The 23133-nt window shown below is 40.3% G+C and overlaps 1 protein-coding gene across 1 annotated transcript in view; it reads left to right on the top strand.

The window, feature by feature from the left end:
* Positions 1-22356, top strand: part of vwa8 (von Willebrand factor A domain containing 8) — a 476539-nt gene extending 454183 nt beyond the window's left edge. The window contains exons 43-45 of the mRNA XM_059967797.1: positions 560-658; positions 11440-11678; positions 21093-22356. Coding sequence (XP_059823780.1) covers positions 560-658; positions 11440-11678; positions 21093-21201 — 447 coding nt within the window. The 3' untranslated portion in view covers positions 21202-22356. The remainder of the gene's footprint in view (positions 1-559; positions 659-11439; positions 11679-21092) is intronic.
* Positions 22357-23133: the final 777 nt, after the last annotated feature.

The raw sequence follows: 23133 nt of genomic DNA, 5'->3' as shown, positions 1-23133 counted from the left end.
TGAGTGGCTAGGGAGAGAATACATCCCTTTAGAGATCAGCAGGTCCACCTTTGGCTCAAACCACAGGAGATGGGTTGGATTTTTAACAAATGTTTCTCTTGGGTGTTTACTGAGAAGAAAATCATGGTTACTCATGAGATAAGGGAAACAAGAAGGTGCATGTTACCAGGGAGGAAGTATTTGCAGCTATACAGTGTACTCAGATGGATAAATCCCCAGCGCCTAACCAAATGCATTCCTGGATTTTATGGGAGGCTAGAGAAGAAATGGCAGAGGCCCTTGTGGAGATAATTGCTTTATTGTTAATGTTCAGGCTCAAGAGCAGATGAAGGGTCTCACCCTGAAACATTAGCTGTTATTTCCTCCACAGATACTGCCTGACCCACTCAGTTCCTCCAGCAGTTGGTGATTGAAAAAATACCACAAGCAGTGAGGTGGTTCACTGCCATGTGTTCAGTTGTATTTAGGAACAAACAGAAAAAGCTGGCTTTTATTGCGACCTTGCACTGATCAATGGACAGAAAATTCCTCTATCTGATGGTTTATTTTATCTTTTCAGTATGACATTGTTGGTCACTCAGGAGACGGATTCAACATTGAACTAGTCCGAAGTGAACATCTTCCCAAAAACAACAAGGAGAGACTGCGGATTATTAAGGTAATTTGATTATGACTGAAATCGGTTTCTGTTGATAAGATTCACTAAATCAGGTCTGAACTTTAAGAAATATACAGCAGGTCAATAAATGATTTTAAACCTGAGGTTTAATGGATTTTTGTTGCTAAAGATGTAGGATGTGGGGCCAAGGAGGGAGAATGAAATTAAGATGCTAAATAGACAAGATCACATTGTTAAATGGGTTCAGGGTCCCCAGTTAGATAAGGTTGATGTGATGAGTTTGGACAGAGTCTCCAGCATGAAATGTTAACTGTTCACATAGATACTGCCCGACCTGTTGAGTATTTCCTGTGTTTTCTGACTTTATTTCATATTTCTGACAGATGCACTTTTTTTGATTTGACCATTATCTAATTTATATCATTGAAATGCCCTCCACTCAAAAAATTCAACCTCAAGCTTGCAAAGTACAAAACATTTGTCACAGTATTTTAGTGACAAAAGAATCGCAGATTTGAAGCCAGATAGTCAAAGAGTAATAGAGCACAGAAACAGGCCCTTCAGACAATACAGTGTCCTCCCTGCTGGTCCCAGTTGCCCATAACCCTCTGTTCCATGTACCTAACCAAGTGCTTCTTAAGTCGAGATACCAACCACTCTGCTGGCCATAGATCCCCAGTCCTTGAATCAGTGTAGGCAGGATGGTAGCCAGGGCAGTGGGATGCCTCTCCTGTAAGGCATGGGAAGCCAGGGTCACCCCAATGACCACATCTGCAGGAAGTAGACAGGCAGGGTCAAGGAACTGGAGCTGGAGTTGTATGTACTCGGATGGTGCTAAGGCTCCTGCTGATGTGGTCACACCCAAAACACAGCCTTCAGACAGATGGGTGATTGCCAGGAGAAGCAAGAGAGTAGACAGCCACTGTCGGTTTCCCTTTTTGCCATTCCCTTCACCCCTGAATACTCCTGGGGCAGATGATCCATCAGGGCACAGCAGTAAAAGCCACTGGGAAGGGCAAAGTCAGGCTGAACAACAGTGACAGGGAACTCAGTAGCTAGGAGGACTGACAGGAGATTCTGCTGCCACAAAAGAGACACCTCCCTGCTCTTATATTCAATGCCCTGACTAAAGGAGGCCAGTACCCCATGTGCCTTCTTAATCATGTGACTTCCTGTGTTGTCACATTAAAGGATCTTCAGACCTCAAGATTCAAGATTGTTTAATGTCATTTCCAGTACACAAGTTTAAAGAAGAACAAAGTAATTGATATTTGGGATCTGATGCAGCATAAAAAAAGACATTAAGATAATGAACACAATAAAAGAAGTCTTAAGTATAAATACTATACATAAGATAGCTTATGTACATTGATTGTACATGAAGTGACATGAGGTACAAGATTGTCTGTATATAAGGTGACTGACAGAAAATGATAAAGTAGTGGTGGCATGGGGTGGAGGCGTTAATCAGCCTTACTGTACAACAAGGTCTTCTCAGGAAAATGAGCCCAGGCATGGAGTCAACTTGAGACTCAAAGGTAGAAAGTAACAACAAGGGTTTATTCAAAGAACATAACAGAGGAATAACAAATAACTCATTATCACTTACTCAAGAGGACTAGAATACACAGATAGTTTGTTCACTCAGAACCCAAATGACGAACATTAATCGTGACAAAATGAAATAATGTAAATAACAAGGGAACCCTGTGCATATCAAAATCAACAAATGAAAAACAGAATGCACAAAGAACCCGCATTCAAAAATGAGCAGCATGAGAAACACAAGGAAAGCTTAATGACTAAACCAGTCACTTAACAAGTTCTAGTTTAGACAAATTAGTGAAGTTCAGATTCACCAAGGCCTGACACTCTCTGGTGCCCCGCACTGGTCTACAGAGTTCATAACATACCGCCCCCAACCCCCACCAACTCCTCTGTCTGGTACCTGATGATCTGGATATCTGCAATGATAGTCCACAATTTACTGAGGATCCAAATATTATTGGAGGGAACCCAGCATTTCTCCTCCAGGTCATAACCCTCCCGCCCACAGAGTACTGTACTTGAGCACGAACAAAATGTGAGTCTAGCAGTTGCCAAACTGTGTATACTTGTTGACCTTTAACTAAACAAGAAGGTGGAGGAGACATGGAAACAAGGGCCAAGGGACTAGAAAGTAAAGGTTTGAGACAGGAAACATGAAAGGTTGGATGAATACACAGATTTCATGGTACTTGTAGGTGGTATGACACTGGATTGATTCATTGTAGAACTTTGAAAGGATTAATGTATTTAGGAGCCAATTTCTCTTTTCAGAAAAATTATTTAATTATTTATTAAATTTTAGAAAATTACAAGAATAAATGTGATGATAAAATAGTAAGAAAAATAATATTAACCCTTCCCCCCTCCCCTTAACCCTCCCCCCCCCTTAACCCTTATCTAAAGAAAAAAAAGAGAAAGATTACCTGGATATCAGAGGATCCCCACATGCTCCATGGAGTTCAAAATAATTTTAATATTTATTTTTTTTCTTTCCCCAATTACTTTATAATTTTATCTTCAAAGGACCTATGTATTTAATCCTATCTTTTGTAAGAATGGGAAACAAATTTTCAAAAATATATCATATTAATTTCTTAGATTGTATGTAATTTTTTCAAGTGGAATACAACTATGTATTTCATTATTCCAACGATCCATAGTTAAATATAAATCAGATTTCCAAGTAACTGCGATAACTTTTTTGGCTACTGCCAATGCAGTTTTTATAAATTTTTTCTGATACTTATTCAATTTAAGTTTCGGTATTATCCCTTCAATGTCTCCTAATAAAAATAATACTGGACTATGTGGAAGTTGTACTCCAGTAATTTGTTCCAATAAAAGTCTTAGATTTATCCAAAATGGTTGAATTTTAAAACAAGACCAAGTAGAATGTAAAAAAGTACCAATTTCTTGATTACATTGAAAACATTGGTCAGACATATTTAAATTTAATCTATTTATTTTCTGTGGTGTTATATATAATTGATGTAAAAAATCATATCGTATTAATCTAAGTCGAACATTTACTGTATTTCTCATACTATCAGAACATAATCTTGACCAATTTTTTCCATCAATTTTAACATTCAAATCAGATTCCCATTTTTGTCTTGATTTATGAATTCTTAATTTAATTGTCTGCCTTTGAATCAAATTATACATACAAGATATAATTTTTAAAATTTTTCCTTTCTGAATTAATATTTCTATTTCACTAGGTTTTGGCATCAACATTGTTTGACCCAGCTTTTCTCATAAATAAGCTTTTAATTGAAAATAACAAAAAAGAGTATTATTTGATATTTTATATTTATTTTTTAATTGATCAAATGACATCAATATACCTCCTTCAAAACAATCACCTATATATTTAATCCCCTTTTGGAACCAGTTATGTAAAAGTTTATTATCCATTGTAAAAGGAATAAGCCTATTTTGAATTAAAGTTCTTTTTGCTAGTAAAGATTTCTTTATCTCATCATCCATATTTACCTTATTCCATAAATCAATCAAGTGTCTTAATATAGGAGATTCTTTTTTTTCCCGTATCCATTTGGATTCCCATTTACATATAAAATCTTATGGTATGTTTTCTCTTATCTTATCTAATTCTAATATAATCCATGCCGGTTTTTCTTCATCAAAAAAAGACGCAATAAATCTAAGTTGATTTGCTTTATAATAATTCTTAAAATTTGGAAGTTATAACCCTCCTAAATCAAATTTACATGTCAATTTTTCCAATTATATTCTTGACATCTTTCCTTTCCAAAGAAATTTCCTTACATATTTATTCAGTTCTTGAAAAAACTTCTGAGGTAATTGTATTGGTAAAGTTTGAAATAAATATTGCAATCTAGGAAATATATTCTTTTTTACAGCATTAACTCTACCTATTAATGTTATTGGTAACATCATCCATTTATCAAGATCCTCTTTTATTTTTTTTTAATAATGGCAAATAATTTTGTTTATATAAATTTTTTACATCATTATCAACTCTAATACCTAAATATTTTCTCCCATTTATTGACCATCGAAATTGAGTTACTAATCGACATTGATTATAATTTCCTTTAGTAAGGGGTAAAATTTCACTTTTATCCCAATTTACTTTATACCCTGATACTTTCCCATATTCTTCCAATCTAAAAGATAATCTTTGCAAAGATTGCAATGGGTTTGTTAAATAAATCAAAACATCATCAGCAAATAAATTAATCTTATATTCTTCTTGATTAACTCTAAAGCCCCCAATATCTGAATCTGTACTAATTAATTCAGGATTAGTATTTAAAGTTTTAATCCATTGTATAAAAGATTTTCCTAACTCATATTTTTCCAATACCTTAAATAAAAAATCCCATTCCAATCTATCAACTGCTTTTTCTGCATCCAAAGCAACTGCCACACTCATTTCCTCTCTTTTTTGTGCCAAATGAATTATACTAAGTAACCGGGTTATATTATCCATTGATTGTCTGTTTTTAATAAAACCTGTTTGATCCATATGTATTAATTTTGGTAAATATTTAGATATTCTATTAAATAAAGTTTTTGTTATTATTTTATAATCTGTATTCAACAAAGAAATAGGCCTATATGATGTTGGTTTTAAAGGATCTCTATCTTTTTTTGGCAATACAGTTATGATCGCTGTTAAAAAAGATTGTGGGAGTTTATGCATTCTTTCCACTTGGTATATTAATTCCATAAAAGGAGGAATCAATAAATCTTTAAATTTTTTATAAAACTCAGGAGGAAAACCATCTTCTCCTGGGGATTTATTACTCTAAAGCTTCTTCAACCTCTTTTAATGTAAAGGGCATCTAATCCTTTCTGTTCTTCCAAATTTAATTTTGGAAGGAGCCAATTTCTGAGATTCCGCCTGCATAGAAAGGGCTCATATGAAAAGCCAAACCCGCTGACCCAGACAGAATGATAGACCGAATCACCTTCTGTGATTACCCTGATGCTACTGCTGTTGGGAGTTGACCATTAAAATTGATCTGGCTTTTCAGCATGTCTGCCTGCACCCCTTAACCAACTCATCAACTGCAGGGACACCCACCTTGGACTCTTACTCTGGGAATAGAGGAGGACTGTAGCCAAACTGACATTTAAAGGGTGACATCCCAGTGGAGGAGTGTAAAAGATTATGTGCAAACTCTGCCCTAGTAAGACAGTCACTCCATGTAGTCAGGTTTCTTGAACCCAAACACCTTGGGGATCCTTCCAAATCTTCATTCACTCTCTCTGTTTGCCCATTGGTTTGTGGGTGGGACTCAGAGGATAGGCTAACTGCATCCCCAACAAGTTGACAAAAGGCCTTCCAGAATTTGGATGTGAATTGTGGACCATGGTCTGAGACAATATCCCAGGGAAACCATGTATCCAGAAGATAGTTCATAACATAAAATTGGCCCTCACCGAAGCTGGGAGAGGGACAAAGTGGCTTGCCTTTGAGAATTGGTTCACCACAACCATAATAACAGTATTCCCCTCAGATGGAGCAAGAAAAGAGATGAAATGCATCGAAATATGAGACCAGGGACAAGTGGGAATAGGTAAAGGTTGTAAGAGATCTTGGGGTAGTGATCTAGGTTCCTTATTCGGGCATACTCATTGCATGTCAAAGCAAAGTCCTTAATGCCCTTGGTTATGCCTAGCCACCAGCATTGCTTCTTAATGAATTCTAATGTATGTGAAATTCCCGAGTGTCCCCAATTCAATACCTTGGAGCAAACCAGGTCAGAGACGAAGATGGAGCCAGGAGACCCATTGCCTGGATCGACCTCATGTTGTTCATGGGCCTTTCACACAATAGAATTGATCTCCCATCTAATAGGAGCCATCAACCTTGAACTGGGAAGAATAGTCTCTGGTACTTCTTTCTTGTCGGGTGTATCAAACTGTCTAGAGTGTGTGTCCAGTTTCTGATTCTTGGAACCAGGTCTGTAAGTTATAATAAAATTAAACTAATTGAAAAACAATGACCAACTTGCCTGCTCGGAGTTCATAAGCACATCTAAGCACATAAGCACATATATCTAAGATATAAGCACATCTGCGGGAAGTAGACAGACAGGGTCATAAAGGGATGATTTACCCTCTTCTACCAATGTCTTCATTCTTCAAGCACAGCAAGCAACTCCCTGTTGCCAATGTCATAGTTCCTCTTGGCAGGAGAGAAATGTTTGGAAAAGATAGCACATGGATGTAATTTTTGGTCAGAGGTGGTTCATTGAGCTGCAATGTCTGAGGTATCAACCTCCCACTATAAAAGGTAGGTTTAGATCAAGGGCTGTGGTAAATCTGTTTTAAGGTCACAGAAAGCAGTTTCTGCCTCTAGACTACAATGCACGGGCCCTGAGGTTGGTAAGTGGAGCTGCAATAGAACTGAAGTTGTGAATGAAGCAACAATAGAAATTGGCAAACCCTAAAAAGTGTTGGAGCTGTTTAATCGACATAGGTTGTGGCCAATTCTGTCCAGCATGTGTCTTGTCAGGGTCCATCTGTAATCCCCTTTGGAAGTGGCAAATCCAAGGAAAGAAACTTGGACTTCCTGAAGCAATTGATAAAAAATAAGAATATCATTCAAAATAAACAAATACAAAGTGGTTGAGCATTTCTCAGAGTACATCATTGATGAAACTTTGAAAGACCGCTCAAGCATTCACTAAGCCTAATGGCATCACCAAATACTCATCATGACCAGTGGGAGTGTCGAAAGCCGTCTTCAATTCATCTCCCTTTCGAATCCAGTTAAGGTTGTAGACATTCCAGAGATCAAGATTCATTAAGATCATTGCTCTCTCTGTAATAGTCCAAATGCCATATTCATAAGAGAGTTACCGGTTCTTAATAGTAAACTTATTCTGACCCCTGTAAGCAATACATGGTCTCACTTTGCCATCCTTCTTAGATACAAGAAAGAATCCTATTTCAGTAGATGAAGTGGACAGTCAAATGCCTCCTTAATATACTCTTTCATAGCTTGTATCTCTGAAATGTATAAGGAATAGAGCCTTCCCTGGGAAAGACAAGTACCTGGTAGCAAGTCAATAGTGCAGTCATAGTCTCAACGTGGAGGAAACGTTGTGGTTCTGTTCTTGCTAGGTACATCCAGCAAGTCTGAATATTCTGGAGGCACGCTAGACAACTCAGTTGACTTAGAGTCCAGTTCTGAGGAGTCAGAAGGCAACTAAGGACATACAACCGATGACTCCACAGCAGATATCTTGGAACATCATGCTGGCACCTCGGAAAATTGGATTGGTATCTCGGAAACTTTAAAAAGACAATTATTCAGGCTTAAGGTTGACCAACCCTAAGTGATGCCAGAAGACCAATTAATACATGGATTATGGAAAAGTAACCACAGGTAGCCAAGGATTAAGGGAATATGTGGAGAGTGAATAAGGTGGAATCATCTTCTTGTGCATACCAATCAGTAACTTGAGAGGAACGGGAAGATAATAAATGTGTCCAAGTCCCAACAGTCTCCCGTCCAGGGCCAGAGCAGTGAGTGGCTGGTTGAGACATAATTAAGGAACTTAGATCCTCTCAGCCAGCCCAAGATCTAAAAAATTCCAGGACGAACCAAAGACTACTAAGGGGATGTTGATGTCCCCCCTCCCCCAAGATATTATGGAAGGTAACGTCACTCTGGAATTTGTCAAACCTGGAGAGGGATGAGAGACGGTCACAGTTTCCCCCTCAGTGGATGATCCTGGAAGTTCTCCCAACAATTTGAGACCAAGATGCTTGAAAGTGGCCAGCCCTACCACAGTATAAGCAGCTTCTCTGCTTTATGTCTCTCTCACTCAGAGCCAGGTTCTTCCCAATTGCACAGGCTCCTCTGGGGAAAACTGCAAGGATCTGGGTTGAGTCTCATTGTGGAATTAGAGGAAGCATTGGGTGATTTCGAAAGCCAGCTCACTGGGAGAACTCGCTACACCACTCTGTCCTTCTCTTGGACATGCAATTATCAATTCTAATAATTGTATCCATAAGCTCCTCCAAACCTTCTACTGGTTCCGTGGTCACTAGGACATCCTTAAGTTGGTTATTTAATCTTCACTGAAAAAGGGCAACCAATGCCTCCATGTCTCACCCCTTTCTGCCGCCAAGGTCCAGAACTCAATTGAATAGTCGGCAATGGATCGAGACCCCTTACACAAATGGAGGAGTCTATTAGCTGCCTCTGGATCCCCGGCAGGGTGAAAGAAACTCCTCCTCATAGTTCTTAAAAATAAATTGTTATCAAAACACAAAACAAATGCTCTGAACCAGAGTCCATCCCCAAAGAACATAAATCTCACCTACCAGTTTCAGAGTCTTTCTGCAATAATGCTAGTATCTCCTGGAATCAATGTTCATGCCACTCAACTGCCTTTCCTTGGTAGGCCAATGCCCCATGTAATGAATCAAGACTCCACTGGGTCCATGATGGCTTCATCCTGCTGTAACAAGACTGTCAAGCATACGAAGCCAGGGGTGGACTAAACTCAAGACTTGAAGGTAGAGAGTAACAACAAGGATTTATTCGAAGAAAAGTACCAGAGTTATTTAAAATAACAGAATAGTTACTGACTATTTAATTGAGTTCTGGACCTTGGTGGCAGAGAGCAGGTGGAACGTGGAGGCATTAGTTGCCTGTTTCAACAAGGATTAAATGACCAACTCAAGGATATTCTAGCAACCAAGGACCCATTGGAGTATTTGAAGGAGCTTATGGATATGACTATTAAATTAACAAATGACTCAGAGTGTACTTACTAGAAAAGGCTAGAGTACGCAGAACCCAAGTTAAGGTTTCAACATTGAACACTCGTCGTGATGAACTTAAATAGTGCGTTTAGTACAGGAATCCTATGCATATCAAAGTCAATAAACTAAAAACAAGTCACACAAGAAACCTGCACTGAAAAAACAAGCAGCACAAACGACTACGCCAGTCATTAACAAGCTTTAGTTAAAACAAATCAGTGATGTTCAGATGCATCAGAGCACTGAGGCCTTATGCTCTCCATCACCCTGCGCTGGTCCGAAGATTTCATGACATACTGCTTGGGGAAAGTTAATGTTTTTGAGGCTAGTGGTCCTGCTGTGAATAGCCTCCTCCTTGATGGAAATTGAAGAAACAGTTCATGAGCTGGGTGGGTGAGATCCTTTATGATATTACTGGTCTTTTTTCTGTACCTTTCTGTGTATATGCCCTTGATGGTATATATGTCCTTGATGGTATATATGTCCATTGAAGTGTTGTGGAATTTTAATTACCCGTTGTGGAGCCTTCCTGCCTGCCACAGTACATTTTTCATACGACGCAGTGATGCAGCACCGTTGGTCCTGCTATTCTTTAATGTTCCCTAGGAACCTATCATTCACGGTGTATATCCTAGCTCCGTTAGTGCTCCCAAAATGCATCACCTCACATTTAGCAGGATGAAACTCCTTCTGCCATTTCTAGGCCCATTTCATCATCACATCAATGTCTGTAGCCTAAGACTATTCTCCGGACTATTAACAACTTCATCAATATTCATGTCAACTGCAAATTTCCTCTTTATCCACATCCAAATCATTCTACAGTTTCATAATTACAAACAGCCAGGGATCCTGCACCAGTCCTGATCCTCTTGATCATTACTATCTGTGACTCTCTAGAGTCATACAGCATGAAAGCAGACCCTTCAGCCCTACTAGTCCATGCTGACCGAGATGTATATCCAACCTAATTCCACTTGACAGTGCTTGTCTGATGGCCTACCAAACCTTTCCTATCCATGTACCCGTATAATTGCATGTCCAACTATCTTTTAGAAGTTGTTATTGTACCTGGCTCAACTGCTTCCTCTGGCAGTCCATTCCACGTACATACCACCCTCTGTGTAAAACAATTTGTCCCTCAAGTTTCTCTAAATGTTCCCCTCTTATCTGAAACCTATGCCCTCTGGTTCTTGATATTCCAACCCTGGGAAAAGGACATGAGTAGCTTTACTGTCTCTATGGTTATCACAATTTTATACACCTCTATAAAATCACCTCTTGGTCTTTGCTCAGATGGCAAAAGTCGTAGCCTGCCCATCTTCTCCCTATAAATTGGTCCCTCAAGTCTTGTCAATGTCCTTATAAATCTTTTCTGAACTCTTTTCAGTTGAATGACATCTCTCCTATATCAGGACAATCAAAACTGAACACAGTACTAAAGTGCAGCTACACCAGCAGCTTGTTACAACTGCTTCCTGACTTCCCAGGTTCTATAGTCAGTGCCCCGATTGATGAAGACCAGTATACCAAAAGCCTGCTTCGCCACCCTGTGTACCTGTGATTCTACTTTCAGGAAACCATGTTCCTGAACTCCAAAGTTCCTTTGTTCTAGGGCCCTGACATCCAATCTGGATTTGACTTTGCAAAATGCAACAGCTTACATTTAAGTGAATCAAAACCCAATTGCCATTCCTTGGCCCACTTATTCAGTTGAATAAAATTATACCATTTCTCATTTGCACTCAAACTCCCAATTCCTGCTGACACGCTTGCAATGTCACCCACTCTGTGCTATCAGCTATTCTCTGTGATTCCTAATCATGTCAAAGTTGTAATAACAATTTGCATGCTCAGTTATTGACAGGAAATACTGCTGAGAGATTACTACAAGAGTCTAGCAGTCCTATCTATGTCAGAGGTGTACCTTCCACTTTGGAGTACATTTGTGTAAGTGTGTGAGAGATCTATTACTGATAAATGTCTTTCTATTTTAGATAATGTATGCCCATGCCCAGTTTTGTATGAGTGGAGACCACACTCTCGAAGGAACAGAACACGCCATCCAAGAGATTGCTAAAGAAGAGGCAGATGAACATTTTGTCATTGTGCTGAGTGATGCTAACTTGGAGCGGTATGGCATAAGCTCCACAAGGTTTGCCCGGGCTTTGACCTGCAATCCTCAAGTTAATGCCTTTGCCATTTTCATTGGATCCCTGGGCGACCAAGCTGAAAGGTATTTACCCTACATTTGTGAATTTTGCTTGCTTTGTCTTCGTATCTTTCATATCTTCACCAAATATTTAATCTATCTTTGAAGATCATTTTCAAGTCCCACTCCAGAGCTGAGCTCAGACCTCAGACAAATACTTCAGTGTGGGCTGAAGAGATGCTCCACTGACAGAGGTGTTCATTTTTCAGATATGATATTAAATCTAGGACTAACTTAGTGTTTGTTTGACTTTTCAGAAACGTCAAGTCAAATTGAGTTTATTGTCACATGCACAAATATGGTGAGGTATAGGTACAATTAAAAACTTACTTGCAGAAACGTCACTGTCAGGTAGATTCAAGCATCAACATATAGGTTATAAATTCTGTATAAATTATACAAGACAGTGTTGGAAAAAAGACTGCAAAATAAGACATTAAAGCAAAAGAAAACGCAGTCAAATCCATGGTTGTGCAGAAGGTGCTTCGTGGTGTTCCATTGCTGAGGTGGGATTGGGAGAGTGCAGCTCAGGTGTAAAAGCTGATGGTTGTAACTGTTCCTACAAATACCATACTCCACCAGTCTCTGTCACCATTTCCACTCTTCCCTCTTCCACCCTTCCTCATTTGGACCCACAGCCCATGGAGTATTTTTTTCAAAGTGTACAACTGTTGTAACAATAAGAAGCACACTATAATTCCACTTTATGTATATCTCCCCAGGACAGTTGCACTGTAGGGGGAGTGAAGTGGAGGCCACTGTACCAAAGTGGAGGAGATTCACCAGGATGGAGAGGAGCGGAGGATGGGTGAAGGCAGATCTAATGGAGATGTACAAACTTATGAGAGACATAGGCAGTGTGAATAATGACCCCCACCCCATATCAGCGGTGTCTAAAACTAGAGAACTTGGGTTTAATATATGGAGCAGGAGGCAGGAGTATCTGAGGAAGTTTTTTTTCCATCCAGAGGGTGGTTAGATTCTAGTATGCACTGTCCAAGAGTGTGGTGGAGGCAGAGACTCTCACAACCTTTAAGAAATATCATAATTTTGTATACCTTTATCAAATCTCCCCTACACTCTAGGGAATAAAGTCCTAACGTATTCAACTTTTCCCTGTAACTCTGGTGCTCAAGTTCCAGAAACACCCTTGTAAATTTTCCCTACACTCTTTCAATTTTATCTTTCCTCTAGATTAGTGACCAGAACTGCACACGATATTCCAAATTAGGTCTCATCAACATCTTATTCAACTTTAACATAACTATAACAGCCTAAGATATAAGAGCAGAAATAGGTCATTTGGCCATTGAATCTTCTCCACCATTTCATCATGAGTGATCAAATTTTCCTCTCATCCCCAATCTCCTGACTTTCCTCACCGAATCCCCTCATGGCCTGACCAACCAAGAATCTATCAACCTCTGCCTTAAATATACATTAAAACTTGGCTTCCACAGCTGCCTGTGGCAAAAACTTCCACAGATTCACCACTTTCTGTCTAAGGAAATCCCTCATCATCTTTGTTCTAAAAGGACGCCCCTACGTTCTGAGTCTTTGGTCTTAGACTCTCCCACCATAGGAAACATCCTCTCCACACCCACTTTATCAAGGCCTTTTACCGTTTGCTAGGTTTCAATGAAATCACCCCGCATTCTAATGAATACAAGCCCAGAGCTCTTGACAAGCCTTTTAATCCTGGAATCATTTTCATAAACTTCCTTTGAACCCTCTCCAGTTTCAGCACATCCTTTCTAACACAAGGTGCCCAAAACTGCTCACAATACTCCAAGTGAGGCCTCACCAGTGCTTTGTAAAGTCTCAACATTACATCCTTGTTTTTATATTCTAGTCCTCTTGAAATGAATGCTAACATTGCATTTGCCTTCCACACCACAGACTCAACCCATAAATTAACCTTTAGCAAGCCCTGCACAAAGATTCCCAAGTCCCTTTGCACCTCACTATTTTTCTCTCCATTTAGAAGATTGCCAACCCTTTCATTTATTCTACCAAACTGCATGACCCTACGCTTCCCGACACTGTATTCCATCTGCCATTTCTTTGCCCATTCTCCTAATCTGTCTAAGTCCTTCTGTAGCTGTCTACTTCCTCAAAACAACCCGCCCCTCCACCAATCTTCATATCATCTGCAAACTTTGCAAAAAAGCCATCAATTCCATCATCCAAATCCAGGATCCTCTGTAAACAAGTCTGTACGTGTCTTTGCATGTGTGCATGGATTTCCTTCAGGTGGTCTGGTTTCCTTCCACAATACAAATATATTCCAGTTAGTAGGTTAATTAGTCATTGTAAATTGTCCCATGATTAGACTAGGGTTAAATCAGTGAGGATCAAAATGTCAGAAAGGCCTGTTGCATGCTGTATCTCTAAATAAAAAAATTAAGATCCCAAATTCCGTACTGAACACTTTGATTTATGAAGGCCAATGTGCCAAAAGCTTTCTTTATGACCCTGTCTGCCTGTGACACCACTCTCAAGGAATTACAGATCTGTTTTCCCAGATTCCTCTGATCTACCACACTCCGCAGTGCCCTGCCACTCACCGTGCAAGTCCTACCCTGGTTTGTCTTCCCTAAGTGAACACCTTACACTGGCTTGCATTAAATTCCAATGGCCATTTTTCAGCTCGTGTAGATGCTGCAGCAAACTTTGAAAGCCTTTCTCACTATCCACCGCACCCCCAATCTTGATGTCATCTGCAAATTTGCTGATGCAATTTACCATATTATCATCCAGATCATTGATTTAGATGACAAATAACAATGGACTCAGCACCAATCCCTGCTGCACACCACTAGTCACATGCCAGTCAGAGAGGCAAACATCTACTGCCATTCTCTGTCCTCTCCCACAAAGCCAATGTCAAATCCAATTTACTACCTCATCTTGAATGCCAAACGATTGAAGCTTCTTTACCAACCTCCCATGCAAGACCTTTGTCAAAGCTCTTGCTAAAGTCCCTGTAAACAACATCCCTTCCATTTTCCTCATCAATTTTCCTGCTAACTTCCTCACAATTTTCCATAAGATTGGTTAGACGTGACCTGCCACACAAAAGCAATGTTGGCTATCCCTAATTAATCCCTGTCTATCCTGTCTGTCTTAGAATACCTTCCAGTATCTTACCATTATTGATGTCAGGCTTACCAGCCTATAAACTTAGAGCCTTTCTTAATCAACAGAACAACATTAGCTATCCTCCAATCCTTTGTCGCTTCACCCGTGGCTACAGACATTTTAAATACCTCTGCTAGGGCTCCTGCTATTTCTGCATTAGCCTCCCTCAAGATATAAGGAAAACCCTTTGTCAGGCCTTGAGTATTTAGCCACCATAATTTATTCAAGACAGAAAACATCTCCTTCTGTGTAAACCATATACAGTCTACGACCTCAATACTATTATGCCTCGCTTCTAGAGACTGTGTTCATCGCCCAAGTACAGATACGAAACATCAATGTAATATTTCCGCCATCTCTTTCGGCTTCTGATCTCCAAGTGGACCAGATTTGTCCATTGCTATCTTTTTGCTCATAATATATCTGAGGAATACCTTAGGATTCTCCTTCACCTTGTCTGCTAAAGCAACCTCTTGCCTTCTTTTAACCCTCCTGATATCCTTCTTGTATTCTCTTGCATTTCTTGTACTCCTCAAGTACCTCATTTGTTCTTTCCTGCCCATACTGGCTATGCACCTCCTTCTTCTTCTTAACCAAGGCCTCAATAACTCTCAAAAACCTAGGATCCTTAAACCTGTTATCCTTGCTTCTTATTCTGACAGGAACATATAAACACTGTACTCTGAAAATTTCATCTTTGAAGGCCTCCCCCCTTACCAAGCACACCTTTGCCAGTAAACAACCTGTCATAATCCAGACATGCCAGATCCATACTGATGCCATCAAAATTGACCTTTATCCAATTTAGACCAGACCAATACTTCTCCATAATAATTATTTGTAAATTAATAACACTGTGATCATTAAATCCAAAGTGTTGTTTTATAAACAAAATAAACTTTATTCATAATGAAAAATTATTTACATAAACCATTCAATAGCTTTTCATTCTTTACATTTATAGTTAATGCTTTCCATACTGTTCTATTACATTCATACACATCAAGATCCAGTATTGCACTCCCTCTAGTTGGGACTTCTATATATTGATTAAGGAAACTTTCCTGAACACATATGAGAAACTCTATCCCATCCAACCTATTTATAGTAGGAGAGTCCCAGTGAACTGTCTGCAATCTCTCAACAAATTTGTTCCTCTGAATCCTGCTGACTATTAAGTGGTCTATAATATAATCCCATTAATCTGGTTGTACCTTCCTTATTCCTCAGTTCCAACCATATATCCTCAGTAGGCGAGTCCTCCAGTCTGTATTCGCTGAGCACTGCAGTGACATTTTCCCTGATTAGTAATGCCATCTCTCCTCCTTTATTCCCTCCCTCTCTATCATGTTTAAAGCAGTGGAACCTCAGAACATTGAGCTGCCAGTTTTGCCCTCCTGCAACCAAGGTCTCATTCATGGCTACAGTGCCATAATTCCACATGCTGATCCATGCATTCACCCTTCCTACAATACACCTTACATTGATATAGATGCACTCTGAACATTGTTTAAGATACCATAGTAGTTGTTGTAGGCCTCCGTTAGTCTCGATAGACCATGGATTTGCGCCTTGGAAAATTTCCAGGGCACAAGCCTGGGCAAGGTTTTATGGGAGACCGGCAGTTGCCCAAGCTGCAAGTCTCCCCTCTCCACGCCACCAATGTTGTCGAAGGGAAGGGCATTAGGACCCATACAGCTTGGCACCGGTGTCGTCGCAGAGCAATGTGTGGTTAAGTGCCTTGCTCAAGGACACACACGCTGCCTCAGCCAAGGCTCAATCTAGCGACCTTCAAATCACTAGAGGAATGCCTTAACCGCTTGGCCACACACCATGGTAGTATAGCAGTTACTATAATGCCTCAACTCTGCCCAATGCTATTGCAGCTCATGGCATTCTGGAATATGGAATTCATTCCAGTGCTGTCTGTAAGGAGTTTGTTCCCCTCCTCCACCACTCTCCTTCATCTGGTGGAACTGGTCCTTACATTTAACAATTTCTCTTTCAACTCCTCCCACCTTCTCCAAATCCAAGGTGTAGCCATGGGCAGCCACATAGGCCCCAGCTATGCCTGCCTTTGCAATGGCTATATGGAACAGTCCATGTTCCAAGCCTTCCCTAGAAATGCTCCCAATTCTTTCTGCACTACATTGACGACTGCATTGATACTGCTTCATGCACCCATGTTGAGCTCGTCAATTCCATCAACATTGCCTAAAACTTCCACTCTGCCTTTAAATTCACCTGGTCCATTTCTGACACCCCTCTCCCCTTTCTCAATCTCTGTCTCCATCTCTGAAGATAAATTGTTGACTGATATCCTTTATAACATACCGATTCCCATGACTATCTTGACAATACTTTTTCCCATCATGTCTGCTGTAAAAATGCCACTCCCTTTTCTCAATTCCTTTGACTCCACTGCATATGTTCCCAGAATGAGGCTTTCCATACATCAGAGATGTCCTCCTCCTCCTCCTTCAAAGAATGGGGTTTCCCTTCTTCCAGCATTGATGCTCTTCCTGTTCCTGGACAAAGACACTAACATCACCTGCCCTCCACCTTAACAAGATCAGAGTTCTTCTTGTCCTAGTCTACCACTCCCTATGTCCAACACATCATTCTCCACAGCTTCCACTATCTTCAAAGCAATCATACCAGCAAACATATCCTTGCCTCCCTCCCACAACTCTCCACAGATTCCCTTGTCCATTCGTCCTTCCCCAGTTATCTCCCTCCTGGCATTTATCCCTGCAAATGTAACAAGTACTACACCTGCCTATTCACCTCTTCCCTCACCTCCATTCAGGGACCCAAACAGGCCTTCCAGGTGAGGCAACACTTTGCCTTGAACCTGTTGGGATTGTCTACTACATCCACTGCTCCCGATGCAACCTCCTCTACATTAGAGAGACCCAACATAGATTGGGGATTGCGTTGTCAAACACCTCCACGCCATTCACAAAAAGCAGGATTTCCCAGTGGCCAACCGTTTTAATTCCAGTCCCATTTCCTTTCCAACGTGTCAGTCCATGGCCTCCTCTTCTGCCATGATGAGGCACTTTCAGGTTGGAGAAGCAACACCTCATATTCTATCTCAGTAACCTCCAAACTAATGGCATAAACATCGATTTCACCACCTTCCAATTTTTCCACTCCCTCTTCTTGAATTCTCCACTCTAGCCTCTTATCTCTTCTCTTCATTGCCTATCACTTCACCCTGGTGCCTCCTCCTCCTTCCCTTCCTCCCATCACCACTCCTTCATCAGGTCAGAACAATGGCATCTCCTTGACCTGCATGTCTTTTGTGCTTTAGGATAAGGAATTCCAGATGATGGGAGATCTTACTGAAAGACACAAGATCCTAAATGGGCACAAGAGAGTAGATGTTTCCCCAAGTCTCAACAAAGGAATATAGTTACAATATGGGATGGTTATTTTAATCTGAGATGTTTGGGAATTTTCCCTTACAGGGGGTGGTGAGTCTCTAGAATTCTCTATCCTAGAGGGGTGTGGTGGTTGGATCCCCGGAAACTGCCCCAGAACAGGAGTTGGGGCCTGGTGTAGATCAACTATGATCATACTGACTGGTGGGGCAGGATGAGCAGCCCACTCCTGCCCCTGTTTTCTTGTGCTCTTCTGTCCAAATCAGAACAAGAGGCTCGCCTTAGAATTCAAGGTAGATAATCAGGGAGGGTCCAGGAGGCATTTATGTACATGTGGGCAAGGGAAAGACTGAGTTTAGACAATATTTCACAACAGAGATGGATAAGTTTCTTATCAAGGAAGCTGTAACGTTCTCCTTCGCGTGTAACTGATAACGTCGAATTCAACGTCGAGATAAACCACAGTCAATGAGAACCAGATCGCAGTAAGATTAACCATTTACTGTTCACTCTTCACATTAACATATGGTGAAAACTGTTGATAAAACAATACAAGATTGATACAGTATTTGTTCCTTCCTTAATATCACATTTCAATTGTAAATACTTGTAAAGGTGACTATAACTACATTACACTAAGGTGCAGTATACAGGGAGAGTTTACCTGCTCCATTGACTACTTTAAATACACTTCCATGCAAACTATCCGCAACTCTTTAACTAACGAAAGCATAAACATTATCGACCGTCGTTACTTCTAACAGGATCGGCATTAACATCTTAGTTCAACATATCGATTATCTATTAACTTACAGCGTTGCTCTCACTGTGATTTCTCATGCCTGCAAAACAACTTCTGCTCAGGTGTGCCTCGTGGTGAGCCCCCACCCTCGTGTTGATCTCAAACCGGTACTTTCCCACAAGACGCGGCGAAACCGGATGTGACGTCATCACATGCCGATATATTTTACATGCAATGAATATACTTTAAACACTTCTAATTCTAACTAGAAAATACTATTGAATGAATTACTAAGCGAAAATATTATAAACTAAATAACTATCGTAAAGACAGCACAGAAGCACTGAGATTAATGGGACTAAGGTCAGTAGATGGAGCTAAACTTTTGATGATCTATTACCCAATTAAATTTTGGAACAGAGTTGGGATACTGATTGGTCTTCCCTTTTCCTAAGTCCCCAAGTGCAGGTATTGGAAGCCCATTTCTCTGCACTTTCTTCGTACTTTCAGAGAAAGGTCCATAAGATATGGGAGCAGAATTAGGCCATTTGGTCTATCGAGTCTGCTCCACCATTTCATCACAGCTGATCCATTTTCCTCTCAGCCCCAATCTCCTGCCTTCTCCCTGTATCCCTCCATGCCCTGACTAACAAGATGCTGAAGTTAAACCTGTGTGCAAACTGTACACTGGTGTGACTGCTGCTCAGTGACACTCGTGGTTAAGTAGGTTCTTGGATTTTGTTTTTGTACAGCACAGGAACAGGCCTTCAGTTCACATTAAACCAAATCCCTTCTGCCTGTACATGTTCAAGGAAGGTTCCAGGAGGCATTTCTGCACACATGTTCATGCCACTATTGTATCTACTGCTATTACATCTGGTAGCTCATAGTGGGGTCAGCTGAGATCATCGGGGTCTCTCTTCCCGCTATTACAGACACTTACACCACATGCTGCGCCCACAAAGTTAACAGTATTGTGAAGGACCCCACGCACCCCTCATACAAACTCTTCTCCCTCCTGCCATCTGGCAAAAGGTACTAAAGCATTCGGGCTCTCACGACCAGACTGTGAAACAGTTTCTTCCCCCAAGCCATCAGACTCCCCAATACTCGGAGTCTAGACTGACATCTACGTCATTTATTATTATATCGTAATTTGTCCTGTACTGTGCCAATTGTCTTGTTTATTGGTTATTGTACTGCCCTGCACTGTTCTGTGCATTTTATGTAGTCCTTTGCAGATCTGTAGTTTAGTGCAGTTTTTATGTTGTTTTACGTAGTCTAGTGTAGCCTTGTGCTGTCTCACATAGTCTAGTGTAGTTTTTTGTGTTGCTTCATGTAGCGCTAGGGTTCTGGAGGAACTTTGTTTAGTTTTTACTGTGTATTGTACCAGCAGTTTATGGTCGAAATGACAATAAACTTGATTTGACTCATGATTTTACAAACCTTTATCAGGTCTCCGATGCTCCAGGAAAAGCAACCCAAGTTTGTTCAACCTTCCCTTATAAAATCTTGCCCTCTAATCCAGTCAGCATCCTGGTGAACCTTTCCCAACCTCCATATCCTTTTAATAATGGGGCTCTCAGAATAGCGTACAAAGCTCCAAGTGTGGTCTAGTTGAAGTTTTATAGCGCTACAACATGACTTCCTAATTTCTTATCCTCAAGTTCATGGGCAATGTCACACATTCATGACTAAACGTGCAGAATCTTCATTTAAATAAACTATAAAGTGATACCAAAAGAAAAGGTTAAATTGCAATTTGCAACCTGGATATCTTGGTTCAACAATGCCGTTAAATGCATGGTGTTTCTGGAGTGTACAATTATGCACAGTTACCAGTCTGAGATCCCTACATACAATGGTCTTTGTATCGTGCTTTAATTTCCTTTCTAAGAGCTGCCACTTGGTGCTCTGTGTGTTGAACCATGGTGACTGGCTTCTGAATGCAAAAAGTGCAGAAACAGAGCTCTTATGTTGAAAGGAAGCCAACATTTAGCCTCTGAGTGCTTCCTCTCACTGCCGTTGTCCATTGCCTGGATAACATACAGAATAATGGCATGCATTATTAGGTTGTACAATAGCCCACAAAATCCTTCCTTTCTGAAAAGAAAACCCTCAAAGCTTTCCACTCTTTAATTTGCAATGTTAATTTGCCTTGAATTGCAGGCTCCAACAGACTCTGCCGGCTGGAAGGTCCTTTGTTGCCATGGACACCAAACAAATCCCACAGATTCTGCAGCAGATCTTCACATCCACTCTGCTGTCAACAACCTAGGGTAGGAGTGAAGTGCAGCCAGGAGATGGTGGGAAAAGAAACACATGATTAATTTATCTTCATTTGCAGGACATCGCCAGGACCCATACAATGATACTGACGCCCCTTCCAACACATTTAGCTGTTCATACCCTGTAGTTTGGAACAGACATGATGAGTGTCTGTAAACAAGCAGCTTTTCCACTCAAGGGCTCTCGGACAAACTATGTAATGTCTTTTATTTGTCTCTTTGTAAACTTACAAACTGATTGTTAAATTGTATATGTGCAATAGAGTTATGTTAAGCCCACAGATAATCAGTGGAGAAGTGGTTTTATATGTTCCAAAATCAAGTATTAATGATTATTCATTATAAAGCAGCAAGAAGTGTTTAGAAATCGGAGCAAGATGTGGATCCCATAGCAAGTAGAAAACTGCTGATGCTTCTGACATATTCATGGACCTAGAGAATTATGGTCACTTCCCCCATAGTGATCTCTCAGCAGTGGTATTGATGTGGTTGTGAGAGAGAATAAGTTATGGGGAACTGAGGGATAGAATTGCTCGGTAGGTCTACATAGACTCAGTGGGCTGAATGGCTTTTTTTTAAATGGTGTGAGGAAGTACAAAAGCAGTCTCACTGCTGAGTCACTGCAGTGCTGAATGGAGTTACTGTTTAAAGTGAAGCAATCAAAATGTTGAGGGCAAATGAAACATGTTGCAGAAAAGTCCTTGCAATTGAACCTGGTCTCTTACTGGAAGGAAACAGGAGATCAGAGTGCAGCTCTGAGATGAGAATAGTGTCAAAGAGAACCAGTTGGCATTCACCCAGATGCTCAGAGTCTTCCTAATATCTCTTTCTGACTAACTAGTTAAAGCTAACTGATCAATCAGTTCCTCACCTCGCAGATTTTGTTTTCACATCCATGTACAGGAGGACTCTTGTCAAATGGCCTCAGGTGTCATTCATGGGATGAGTCTTGGTCAGAACGTGCCTACCTGTTATCACAGTGAATCAAATTTGTTCAATGCCTGAAAACAACCATCTTCACTGTATGTAATTAATCTGTAAAGAAAAGCAGGATGTAATTTAGATACTAATTGTGATTTCACAAATAATATATTGGTTAAATTGTGACTTAATTCATGGTGTGTTAATAAACAACTTGAACTTTATTTTATCTCTGAAAGAATATTCAGTTCATTCACCCTGGGAGTTTTGATCATCTCACGTGCAATGTAAACTGTGAAACTGGCAGCCAAGTTTGACCCAATGTCATTCTGCAAGCAGTTGACATACATGGAATTCTGTGGGTCAGCCGTGCCTCAATTGGTGGTATTCTCAACTCTCCATCCAGAACCCCAAGCACAGAAATACAGGTTGTCACTCCTGTACAGTGCAGAGAGTGCTGGGTGTCACAAATGCTGTCTTTTGGATCAGATGACACACTGAGAAACTGTCTCTGCCTTTGGTGGGTATAAAAAGATCTTCCAGCTCTATTTCAGAAGCCATAGTACTTTCCTTTGGTATCCTAACTATTGTGTTGCCCCTTATTCAATACTGCTAAAGCAGGTTCCCAGTGTATTAACAAACTACATTTTCCTTACAGTTAATACTGTGACCACACTTCAAAAGTACATCAAATTTCTTAAAGATTCAGCAGGTCAGACAACATCTACAAAGTGAGAAACCAAGTTAGTATTTCAGGTCAATGCCCCTTCTTCAGAATTAAAAAATATTACAAAGGAAACAAATTGTGTAGGAGGGAGAAGAGTGAAGAGCAGAAAGGAATTGTTTTTAAAAAGTACTTAACAGGCAGTGAAGCAATTTGGAATCATTAGAATTTGTGAAGAAGGCAAATTTTGGTTTCTGTCATAGGAATATAAAACTATAGCACTTACTTAGACAGACTTGTACAACTCCCCATCTTCTGCTTTGCCCTGATTTCTTGT

Source organism: Hypanus sabinus, chromosome 4, assembly GCF_030144855.1.
Source record: "Hypanus sabinus isolate sHypSab1 chromosome 4, sHypSab1.hap1, whole genome shotgun sequence".
Lineage (NCBI taxonomy): Eukaryota > Metazoa > Chordata > Chondrichthyes > Myliobatiformes > Dasyatidae > Hypanus > Hypanus sabinus.
This window is presented reverse-complemented; position numbering and strand designations above follow the sequence as displayed.